The 12,736-nt window shown below is 42.2% G+C and overlaps 1 protein-coding gene across 2 annotated transcripts in view; it reads right to left on the minus strand.

Annotated features, from left to right (window-relative positions):
* Positions 1 to 12,186, minus strand: part of Vps53 (vacuolar protein sorting 53) — a 30,827-nt gene extending 18,641 nt beyond the window's left edge. The window contains exons 1-7 of one of the 2 annotated variants that reach the window (XM_089574784.1): positions 11,851 to 12,186; positions 11,185 to 11,315; positions 9,444 to 9,597; positions 8,645 to 8,760; positions 8,250 to 8,369; positions 1,928 to 2,006; positions 305 to 355 (exon numbers count right to left, since the gene is read on the minus strand). In XM_089574784.1, coding sequence (XP_089430910.1) covers positions 305 to 355; positions 1,928 to 2,006; positions 8,250 to 8,369; positions 8,645 to 8,760; positions 9,444 to 9,597; positions 11,185 to 11,315; positions 11,851 to 11,958 — 759 coding nt within the window. In that variant the 5' untranslated portion in view covers positions 11,959 to 12,186. The remainder of the gene's footprint in view (positions 1 to 304; positions 356 to 1,927; positions 2,007 to 8,249; positions 8,370 to 8,644; positions 8,761 to 9,443; positions 9,598 to 11,184; positions 11,316 to 11,850) is intronic. The other variant, XM_089574785.1, reaches the window with a different exon arrangement.
* Between the last annotated feature and the right edge of the window lie 550 nt (positions 12,187 to 12,736).

Raw genomic sequence — 12,736 nt, forward strand, 5'->3', positions numbered from 1 at the left:
GCTCCTGTGTCTTTATCTTCCCTGCCTTACATTTTCCTCCGCGTTCAATTCTCTGACACTACGCATGCGTTCCAATTTGCCCAACCATCATTTCTACAACTGCCTACATGCCCCAAGTTTAACTTAGCCCCGAGGCATATCCACTTCTTTGATAGCATGCACCATCACACATCACAGCAAACAGCGTGCTATGGCAACATGGTGTGCATTGCTATGCAACTCATTCAGCTGGGTGGACTTCTAAACAGTACGCATGCGAAAGAGATGTTTGCCTAGCTGCCATTCTCGGCAGGTATGTCCTTACTTTCTGTTCTACCTCGTTATTTGCGTCGTCTTCAGAAGGTGCTGAGAAGCGCTGAAAAATGCACACAATAACCACCAACTCTGTTTATGTGCCCCACCATGAAAGCATACAAAATAAACCACTTTTTTCTACAAGTAGAGAAAAAAATGGTTCCTTGACTTACTGACTGATTAAGGAGGGACATGGGTCTTAGAGCATTTTTTTTATTTACAGACAAATGCAATGAAACTGCACTGACTTATTCAGTTTGTTCTGCTGATTTCAAATATGCACTTTGTTTATTTCTAGGCCAATTAGTTCCTGAGATATTAATATATATCATGCCATTGTCTGCTCAAACAATAGAAAAAAAAATAGGCCACCAGAAATTTAATTTTAATGTGTGGGTAGATATTACAATATGTGAGGAATGCAACGCTGGAAGCAGTTTTCAGTTTTTGTCCGTGTGAACAAATGGGCTTAATAGTTAGTTTCATGTGTGTTGTGTTTTCTGGCACTGTATGTCTGGTTAACTCACTTGAAAACTAACTACTATTAAGCCCATTTGTCCACACGGACAAAAAAGTGAAAACTGCTTCCAGCGTTGCATTCCTCACACATTGTAGTATCTACCCACATATTAAAATTGAATTTCTGGTGGCCCATTTTTTTTCTATTGTTTGAGCAGACAATGGCATGATATATATCAATATCTCAGGAACTAGTTGGCGTAGAAATAAACAAATAGCATATTTGAAATCAGCAGAAAAAACTGAATAAGTCTGTGCAGTTTCATTGCATTTGGTCTGTAAATGAAAAAAAAATGCTCTAAGACCCATGTGCCCCCTTAAACTGATAAACCAGCGTGGTGAATGCGAGTCTGTGGCATCAGACTTTTAAGCTCAAGGCCACACAACTATAGTTAAACAGCCTCAGGTGATCGAAATTAATCTCGAACCCTCCACTATGGTATCTTGCAAATCTGATGTGCAACTCCAGAGCCCCACATGCCACATCATACCATGCTAACCAATCAATCACAACACTCAACCCATAACACTTTTTTCAATATTTATTCTTGTAATTCTGCTGTATACAGCAAAAATGCCTCATTCAGAGATAAATTAGACTAAAAATTAACACGTGCAATCAATAAAATGTCTGACTATAACCACATATATAAAAAATAGTAAATGAGGGCACTTCCTAAAATTTTTTTCAAGAATACTTGCATCAAAGAACAAGAGATGTGGTACCAAATTTTGCTTGACCCTTTCAACTTTCAGCTAGGCTTTCTACATCTCATTACCAGCACCAACAGCATGGCAAAAGAGGCGAACCTTTTAGGATCTTTAGCACATTCAAATGCAGACACCAGAACCAAAAATCTATGCCAAGTCATTGCTCAAGAGTAAAGCAGCTCAATAATAACAACACGTATTATTATTATTCTAGAGGCCCGTGTACTGCGCGATGTCAGTGCACGTTAAAGAACCCCAGGTGGTCGAAATTTCCGGAGCCCTCCACTACGGCGTCTCTCATAGCCTCAGTCGCTTTGGGACGTTAAACCCCATAAACCAAAACCTATTATTATTATTATTGTGTTGTTGTTATCTGTCACATAGGATAGAGAAAAAAACCAACCTTGGCATTTGGCCCCGTGAAGGCATCGTGAAAATCAGCCGTTATTTGCTGTGCCAAATCAGACTGAATGGTGGCAACCCTTGAGAAAGAAGAGAACACAATGGAAAAGCCAGGCGTGTCAGACTGCTTTGTGCTCACAGTAAAAAGTTAGAATTCCACTTTTCCAAGAACAACAGCTTTTGTTAACACTTGAATGACCACGAGCACCCTTTACTTGGCAAAAAATAAAGGAGATTATAACTACAGTATGAACACCTTAAAGGAGTATGAACACCTAACTTTTGGGAGCGCGTTTTCTTGTTTGTAATGATGCGTAAAACATTACTATACATGGATTACCACGTTGTATTCTCCTATGACCACTAAATAATTTATAATCAAATTTTTTTCAATAGCCAGTTTCAATAGCTGACTGATGACTGTGACGTCAAAGTGTGCTTACAGGTCACGTGAGACAAGAAAAAAACTGCAATATAATCGCTGCTTCATCACTTTAATTCACTACAATGCCAGCCTGCCCCGAGAGCCGGAATGAGAATGAATGCAGCGATTATATTGCAGCTTTTTCATGCCTCATGCGATCTATAAGAACACTTTGACGTCGCAGGCTGCTGAAACCGAAAGAACATGTCAGAAATACTAAATTATATATAATTTAGCGGTCGCAGGCAAATACGACATGGTGGTTCATGCATAGCAGTGTCTTGCACATCCCTGTAGAGAAGAAAACATGCCATCGAAATCAAGTGCCTGTACTCCTGTAATGATACTAAGCTATTCAAAAAATTTGTAGGCTCGGAGACAGCACGGCGATGCGGACTACTTATGCCAACCGTTTCTTCATTGTGCAGATTTTCGCATTCCTGGCATCTTCTGGATACGCCGCCTTCAACGAAAGCACCGTCCTGTTCGCGCCTTATCACGAGCCTTGGATTCCAGTGGAAACGTGCCACAGCACAGAGCAAGACAGTCTAATCTACAGCGCTGCGGCTTTAAAGATCCCGCCAACTACCTTCACATCATCGACTACAGTGACGTCATCCCTGCCCGACGATATAAACCAAGCGTCGCCACAGGGACCCTTCAGTGGGCTCGGAGACAGCACGGCGATGCGGACTACTTATGCCAACCGTTTCTTCATTGTGCAGATTTTCGCATTCCTGGCATCTTCTGGATACGCCGCCTTCAACGAAAGCACCGTCCTGTTCGCGCCTTATCACGAGCCTTGGATTCCAGTGGAAACGTGCCACAGCACAGAGCAAGACAGTCTAATCTACAGCGCTGCGGCTTTAAAGATCCCGCCAACTACCTTCACATCATCGACTACAGTGACGTCATCCCTGCCCGACGATATAAACCAAGCGTCGCCACAGGGACCCTTCAGTGGGCTCGGAGACAGCACGGCGATGCGGACTACTTATGCCAACCGTTTCTTCATTGTGCAGATTTTCGCATTCCTGGCATCTTCTGGATACGCCGCCTTCAACGAAAGCACCGTCCTGTTCGCGCCTTATCACGAGCCTTGGATTCCAGTGGAAACGTGCCACAGCACAGAGCAAGACAGTCTAATCTACAGCGCTGCGGCTTTAAAGATCCCGCCAACTACCTTCACATCATCGACTACAGTGACGTCATCCCTGCCCGACGATATAAACCAAGCGTCGCCACAGGGACCCTTCAGTGGGCTCGGAGACAGCACGGCGATGCGGACTACTTATGCCAACCGTTTCTTCATTGTGCAGGTCAGTTGCTATCCGTCTCTCTATAGCAAGAAAACCGGAGATCGTTGCCTTTTGCTGTTTCCGAGCCCAGAAGTGCTTATTTCTGTGATATCTGAGTGTGCTGATGTCGTGAAAGTGTTATTACTAATTGCTGGTGATGTTGAACTAAATCCTGGCCCTGGCCCTGGTACGAGGGCTAATACACAAAGCATGGATCTAGAAGAAATATCAAAGCTGCTTCGCGACGTACACTCAAGAACTGTCGCGGTGCAAAACAGCCAAGAGCTACTTCAAGCTTCAGTTACTGAAATTAGCAATAAGCAAGATAGCTTAGGTCAAAAACTGACAGAAGTTGTCGACCGGCTAACATGCCTGGAAGAAAAGGTGTCTGTTATCGACACTCTGCAAACTGATATGCTGGCGACACAAGAAAATATTGAAACCCTCCAGCAGGAATGTGCTAACTTACACGCACGCCTAGATGACGCCGAAGATAGATCCAGGCGCAATAATCTAATCTTTTATAACATACCTGAAGTGCCCCAAGAAAGCCCATCGGACGCTGAACAAAAGTTAATTTCAGTACTCTCCGAATTACCAGCCTTTTCTTCTTTAAGCTGCGATGACATTGAGCGTGCACATCGGCTCGGACGTGCCGGAGAGAATTCTTGCAGGCCCATTATCGCCAAGTTTGTTCATTCCAAGACTAAGAATCTAATTCTGTCCAATCGAGACACGATAAAAAAGAACAAGGTTTCTGTCGGCGAAGACTTCTGTCCCTCAACTAGGCTAGCTAGAAAAACGCTTTTACAATTTGCCAAGACTCGCAGCACGTCATACCAATTGAAGTATAAAAGGCTCCACATGAACGGGAAGTGCTACACCTACAACCCTACCACGAAAACCGTCATTGAATCTCAACTAAACAAGGCTGTGACCACCCAGAAATCTGTCGCTGACCTTGCGCTATCCTCTAGCCCTTCTCCCAGTGGCGTCATCCAACCTTCTAGTTTATCACCTTAGCGGTCACAGAGGGGTCGTGGACCTTTTAATGAGCTTTCTGTTGTGTATACTAATATTCGAAGTGTCCTGAAAAACCGTGAACAGTTAAGTTCATTTATTGATTCTTGTGCAGCCCACGTAGTAGTACTAACAGAAACATGGCTCTCAAGCAAAATACGCGACCATGAAATTTTAGAATGTAACAAACGCTACAACTTTTACCGTAATGATAGAAATTGCAGGCCAGGTGGCGGAGTACTAATTGCCGTAGACCATAACATATCCTCATGCGCAATACATGTGACAAGCAATCTAGAAATAACGTGGGTTTTATTAAACATAAAAGGCAGGAAGATCACAGTCGGTGTATGTTATCGTCCACCACCCAGAGACCTCGAATTCATTAACAACCTACACGATGTCATTAATCTAATGTGTGTTCGGTATCCTGGTTCTCCTATTTTTCTTTTGGGTGATTTTAATTACCCTAATATCTCCTGGGGCGTGGATGGCCCCAGTAGTCTTCCTACTGATTCAGAATCTAAATCTTTTATTAACTTGTGCTCAACGTTCCATTTTTCTCAAATCGTCACACTGCCTACAAGATGCACTAGTCATTCTGAAAACACTCTTGACCTTATCTTAACTACATGCCCTGAATCAATTTCAAACCTCAGCATTCTTCCAGGACTTAGCGACCACTCACTCCTTGAATTTACGCTCGGATTCCCTGCCCCCCGAGCAGGAAAAAAAATGAAGATTGTTAGGAATTACAGCCGAGGAAATTACGACGAAATTAATCGTGCATTATCTTCTTTTTGTGACGAATTTTTGAGAAATTTTGAACATCGCAGCCTACAATTAAACTGGGACTTGTATAAAACCAAAACAGCCGAGCTCATCAACAAGCACATCCCCATACGAGTAATTAAGTGCACCAAATCACCATGGTATAATAAAGCTCTCGGAAGACTAGCCAATAAAAAGAAGCGTTTATACCGCCTAGCTAAAACCTCAAAACTATCAGAGCGATGGCAAGCCTATCGCACCGCGAATGCTAGTTACAGTCGCGCCTTACGGGAATCCAAACGCTATTTCTTTCAACACACCCTCCCCAATCTGCTACGTTCTAATCCTCGACAGTTCTGGCGAACAGTAAAAGGCCCTGAAAGCGATAGGATGATTATTAACTCCAGTGATGGTCTACCGTTAACAGATGAACAATGTGCCTCTACATTCAACGATTTTTTTGCAGCATCGTTCTCTAGTCATGCAGACGTCCCTAAACCTCTGTTCGACATACCTCCGCTATCGCCAATGCCTCCCATCACAGTTAATCCAGCTGGTGTCGAAAAGATTATTGATTGCCTGAAGCTCTCTTCTGCTTCTGGTCCTGATGGTATCACGTCAAAATTCCTTAAAAACACCAAATTTTATTCATCTATCATCTTAACAAAACTTTTCGACCAATCTTTATCCACCGGCTTGGTTCCTGATGATTGGGCGGTAGGGAAGGTGGTTCCCACACATAAAAATGGTGACAAGCATGATGTTAAAAACTATCGCCCCATATCTTTGACATGTGTTCCATGCAAAATTCTTGAGCATATCATATCATCCCAAATCGCTACCCATCTTGATTCTCAATCTTTTTTTCATAGTTCCCAACATGGCTTCAGAAAATATTATTCATGTGAAACGCAGCTGGCATCTTTCACTCACTTTCTTCACAGCGTCCTCGACCACGGCGGTGTTGTCAACTGCATATTTTTAGACTTTTCTAAGGCTTTTGACAAGGTATCACACACTCTACTCCTCTTTAAATTACACCAACTTAACCTGGATCCCAACGTTTTTGCATGGTTGAGAAGTTTTCTTACTAATCGCTCCCAATACGTAACGATTAACGAAATCGACTCCAATAATGTCCCCGTTGTTTCCGGCGTGCCACAAGGCTCCGTTCTTGCTCCCTTGCTCTTTCTAATTTACATAAATGACTTACCCACCAAAATTCAATCTCGCGCTGGCCTTTTCGTAGATGACTGTGTAATTTATCGTGAAATAACCAATCCTAATGACGAAAAGATTCTGCAATCAGACCTTAACGCAGTAACTGCATGGTGTCAGGATTGGTTAATGACTCTTAACTCTAACAAGTGTAACTTAATGCATGTATCTCGAATTAACTCTAATGTATCTTCTTATATTCTTCACGATTCCCCGCTTGAACAGGTAACATCTTACAAATACTTGGGCGTCTTATTTTCATCCAAATTATCATGGGAACAGCACATCAACTATATAACTAGCAACGCTAACAGATCTCTAGGCTATCTGAAACGTAATTTTGCGAACATTTCTTCATCTCTTAAATTACAATTTTATAAAACACTTATCCGTCCAAAGCTTGAGTATGCTGCTTCTGTATGGGATCCCGGCCTTGATCATCTGGTAACAACCATCGAAGCTCTTCAGAATCGGTCTGCCCGCTACATTCTGAGTAATTATCATCGTACTGCCAGCACAACTAACATGAAAAACACATTACACCTACCTCCACTCTCCTTGAGACGTCAGATACAGCGACTTTGTTTGCTCCATAAAATATACTACCACGACACACTTCACAATCTTTTACTCCACCGGCCCTCTTATGTGTCACATCGCGTGGACCATCGTCATAAAATTGGATCTTTCGCATGCCACACGAATACCTTTCATAATTCATTTCTCCCGCGCTCAATAACAGAGTGGAACCACCTTCCCGAAGATCTTGTGTCTATTACTGATGTTACATTGTTCAAAAATGCCTTAAAAGCTCATTTTGGTGTTCCTGATTAATCGTTACGCACTGTTTATTTATTTTTTACCCCCGTATTACTACTTGTATTGTGTTCTACAGTTATATATTGGTGTTCCTTACTTGTAGTACTTGTATTGAATTCTTGGATGTTTATTGTTACCTTCTGGTGTTCCTTACTATTTTTGCACTGTTTTTGACACCCCTATATATATGTGTATATATATGTATATATATATATATATATATATATATATATATATATAATGTGCCTGTGCTTTTATCTTAATTATGTTGAGTATTCCACTCCCCTCTGTAACGCCCGACCCGGGCCCTGAGGGTATTCGAAATAAATAAATAAATAAATAAATCATGAAGTCTTCGGCAATAGCTTTGAGACCAAAGCAAAATTAAAGGCTTTGTAATTAACTCTCAATAAGTGTGATTGAGCTCTGTCATTCAGCCAGTTTCATATATTACTTCAAAGCCAAATAAAACGTTACTTTTAAACTGCTCGGAGAAAAAAGGAACAATGAGTACACAAAGCTCTTGCTCACAAGAAAAACAAAAGTTGTGAAAATTAAGTCATGAAATATGACTACAACTTAATTTGTAACAATTTCAGACTGAGAACAGATTCATGAAAATGCCATCTTTTCCTGCAATAACCTCATTGCTACAAAGTTGTTTTAAGTAATCAAAGCAACTGCGTAATATATTTGCAAGGAAAAAAAAATTGAAGAGCAAGCTAATGGTAGCCACCACTAGAATGCAAAAGAAATACGATGCCTATGCTTACTCATCAGCCAGTTTTCGGATCTGTGGAATGGCCATGTATGGCTGGAAGTGGTCCAGCACGTTGACCACACCTTGGAGGAGATTGGCCACCTCTCCGTACTGACGCTTGCGGCTGAGCTTCCTGTACAGGGGGAGGTAAGAACATCGGTGCACACCTTAATGCAGGCTGCTACACAGGCAGCAAATGTAAAGAGAGCGAGAGACTGCATGTGTGCGTGCGTGTATGACCACCAGTACTGATTTACTTTGCATGTGAATTGCTTCTAGGTTTTCCATGAAAGTTCGGTGGCCTCCACCGTGAACCTATTTCCGTTTCTGCCATTGTTAAAGTCATGCTGAAGAAATTTATATGTTGACGGAATTACAAGTCGATGAAACAATGTTGATGGAACATACTTGAGGCCATCAACTCCTTCAACCAGCATGTGCAGGTGGTTCAGCGTGGTAATGGAAGCTGTCAGGTGCCGCTTTGCATTGTCCAGCTGCTTGATGTCCCGTGTGATCTCTTTTACCTGCACACATTCCCCGTTATTTCATTCCTCCGTTCACTGAAACGTGTTGTGCATACAACCGTGAAACAAGAAATGTGCTTTTTATGGAGCTCAACAGCAATCAAGAAACTTTTAGGCAGTTTGAGTTCTCGCTGGAGGGGCAGAAGAACAGCTGCAGTATGACATCTTTCATTATATTAGCAGGAGCTATTTGTAAAACAAACTAACAAAAAGAAAACAGGCAGTAGGTATTCTGCTAGAAGCACAGTCATTTCTGACCTTTTCTTTTTTTTCTCCCGGCTTTCTGCACTGAAAGCACAAAGTACACACATAGCCAATGCCACTGCTTGTCAAGTAAGATGCACAAAAACTTGCTGAACAGCAGCTTTTAAATTCCAATACAAAAAGAATATGAAGAAGATAAATAACCAATAATCACACCAGAGCCTTGCAGCTCTAGTGCATAAAAGTTCCCTTTCTGAAGTCATAAGCAAGCGTGGCTTTATCACATGGAATTGTAGTGGCAGCCCTTGGGCCTTCGCAATAGAAGTGGTGACAAGTTCAGTAGTTTGGTGGCAATAGTTGCTGTCACCAGATGTCCCTCAAAAGCCAGATCTTCTATAACACGCTCACCACATGACGCTCAGCTTAATTCGCACTCATCATCTGTGTCAGGCTGACTACCTTGATGCCATTGGACATACCATATGCTCAGACTTTTCGGCTTTTTCTTTGATGTCACGTATGATGAGGAACAGCTGATGAATGGAGCGCTGTGCTTCTTCGAGGGACGCCCTCCCATCTGAGCCAACGTTGCTCTGGCCACGGACCACTGTCCGGATCTGCTCATCCAAGCGCCTGCACAGAAAGCCACAGGTGGCACATAAAACAGAAGACCTTGCCATCACATGACCAGATCACGTGACCCCTTTAACAGCTGATAATGAAGCTTATAAGAAAAGGTTTCTGAAAATACCCCACACACCAAAACAAATGAACAGCCAAATTGATGTTGAGGGCACACTCTGCATCAAAACAGCAATAAGATAGCAACATGCATCCATCAAAGGACCTGAAAAAAAGGCTTAAGACACACAGCACATACAGCTATTCACATAAAACAGCTTGTCACTCTGACCTTAGTCAGATGAACATTACAAGTCGAGTGCATATGTCATGCACTACCTCCACAAGTGCAGGGTAGCACTCATGGCCAAGATTCATGTGAGGCTAACGTGTGCAGAAAATACAAAAGATCAACAGGCGCTCTTGCCCAGGTGCCTTTTCACTGTGTCTTTTTTAACATCGATGTCGCGGAGCAAGGCTATGCACCATGCTTATACAGTTGCTACATAGCAGATTGTCACCAAGCTCAAAGCTGAATTTTCACCACGGTAACCAAACTCACAGGTTTGTAGCTGGATGCGGGCTTGCACAAAGCGACGAAACACTACCAAAGCTTGAAGTGAACAAAGCAAATAACTAAGTGCCCTGCTTCGTGTAATGGGATATAAAAACATGGCATAAAGTTTATTGGACAAGCTATAGTATTATATGTTAGTGTGAATTTTAGTGTTCACTTTCCCCAAATGTTATGAAACCTGCATGTAATGAATCTTCAAAGAGCCAGCATCCGTTGGCAACATGAGGATGTGTGGAGTACTCAACAAGCACATGAGTACCTCAGGGGAGCTAAAACAGACTCCATGGTCAAATATGAAGCTCGAGTTATGCTACTTGGTTTCAAGAGCAAACGCTATATTTTCGATGGACTATACTGCTTTAAAAAAGGTATTAAAGAAAGTGGCCTTTCTAAATGGACTCGGAAGACCGCTTATAGCAGTCTAACAAAGGAGCAATTACTCATTAGTATCCACCCAAGTGCACACTTGGGTTTCTGAGAAAGCTGTATAGCTTTCTTTTGTAACCATATAGCTGTGCTTGGGTGGATGCTAACAAATAATTGCTCCCTTATTAAAAATCTGCTACTCCTTGGAGGGTTCCCCAAAACACTCGACCAACACTGCTCCAACTTCAAGTTGTTGATCAATTCGCTCTTGCTCTACCACCTTCGAGTCATCCTGGTTAGCTCAGTTGGTAGAGCGAGCACAGTCGGCGGTTTCGAGTTTGAACCCTGGACCTGGAAAAATTTTTCTTTAACCATGAAGTTTCTGTGAAAACTGTACAGCTTTCTTTTGCAGCCGCATGGCTGCGCATGGGTGGATGCTAATGAGTAATTACTCCCTTATTACAAATCGACTCCACCTTGGATATTCCCCTGTGAACCAACATCATACGAGTCTCTTCACAGTGTCTGTCAGTTGTACACACACGAGGCTATACGCTATACTCCACAAGCTTTCTTCAACATGCTACCACAGGCGCTTTTTATGCTTACAGGGCCATTTTGCATGGCGGTAAGGGAGGCAAGAAAACAACACTTGCCTAATCTTTGTCTTCATTCGTGCTATAACCTCATCAACGTTGGAAAGCGACTGTTCCGTTGGAAAGAGGGTGTTGATGTAGTCCACGGGATTAAAGTTAGGGCTGTCCAGCGGATCTGTGCTGGGAAACACCTGCGCAGTGAGAATGAAGTAGTAAAAATAAACATTCAGCGTTGTGCAACGTAATGCAATGGACAAAAAGTTAAACCCGTAGCACAGGTAGCAGCACTTTCAGGGTGTCGCAGTATGTATCGTGCTGCACAAAACAGGGCAATTCTTGAATAATTTTAACTCATGCGTTTTCAGTTAGATTCAGTCGTGCACGTCCTCATTATGTATATTAGATTCAACTGGTTCATGGTAACTGATTTTTCGAGGCACACGTCATTTACTGCGCCTCTACGAAGCATTGTAACCAAGCATGTTTCGTGAGTACAGGTCCTATTAATCAGGTTTACTCCATTCATTTACCATACGCATCCCTTAACGCGTAAACGAACTCGTCTTTCGCTCGCCTTTACTGTCAGATAGTTGACACCGAAACATTTTTGACGCAGTTTCGGTCTGCACCTAAGTATCTGACCGGCGCCTGTCGGGAAGCAACTCGCCATCAAGAACTCATCGACGGTTTGTATTTTCACGATATATATCTGGCCAGTGAACTCACTTGTTCGATAGCAGCCTGAACTTCAGGCGGAAAGTTTATAAAAGCATTTAGGGCCTCTTCATCCACAACAATGTCATCGTCCAATTCGATACCCATTGCATTAGCCATGCCGGCTTGTTACGCCGAATCACGTAGCCTTTGCAGTTGGAGCCGATGCAGTATCTTCTTCCAGCTGGCTGATCTCCGCTGCCACCCGTAGCCTTTTGAATATATGCTTTTCTCCAAACGGCATGACACCGACTAATCCCGGAGCATCAACACGGCGGTTCCAGACGACCAGCCGAAGATGTTTTCGGTTCTGTTACTCCATTAGAAATAGAGGTTCAACTCCCAACAATTGTTACGAAGAAAAATTTCCTTCAGAATGTAGGTAACGGATTCGTTTTTATTTGTGCATATAAGTGAGTTTACTATAAAATGTTTTAACTTTCAACCACTTTTACCCATAGTGCTTGTTTGACTGTAAAGATGCGCCAATTTTGTACAAATTTGTTCTTTAAAATGTAAATAAGTTGTTATCAATAATAGTAGTTAATTTAAACAAATAAATACCCTAATTTTTAACATAATCGTTGTTTTTTATTTTATAAGCAAAAATGGTTGATACCTTTGACTCTATATTATAGTATTATAAATACACAACCTTGGCATAAACAAAATTTTAACCGCCAACCATGATGCAGTGTGTTAATCTTTAGCGAGGCATGCTAAAGACTCAAATAAGCGCTGAAGTGATTCGCTGAGTGTTGAAAGTTTTTGTGGGGACGCTGCGAGCGAACAATGGTGAAATTTTTTTCTAACAGGAAGCTACCTCAGCATAACAGCTGCCTTACAGCAACGCCATCCACCTCTGTAACTGTGTGTTAAAATAATAAAACATGTTTCC

This window comes from Amblyomma mixtum, chromosome 2 (genome assembly GCF_055824585.1).
Source record: "Amblyomma mixtum isolate Tamu chromosome 2, ASM5582458v1, whole genome shotgun sequence".
Taxonomy (NCBI): Eukaryota; Metazoa; Arthropoda; class Arachnida; order Ixodida; family Ixodidae; genus Amblyomma; species Amblyomma mixtum.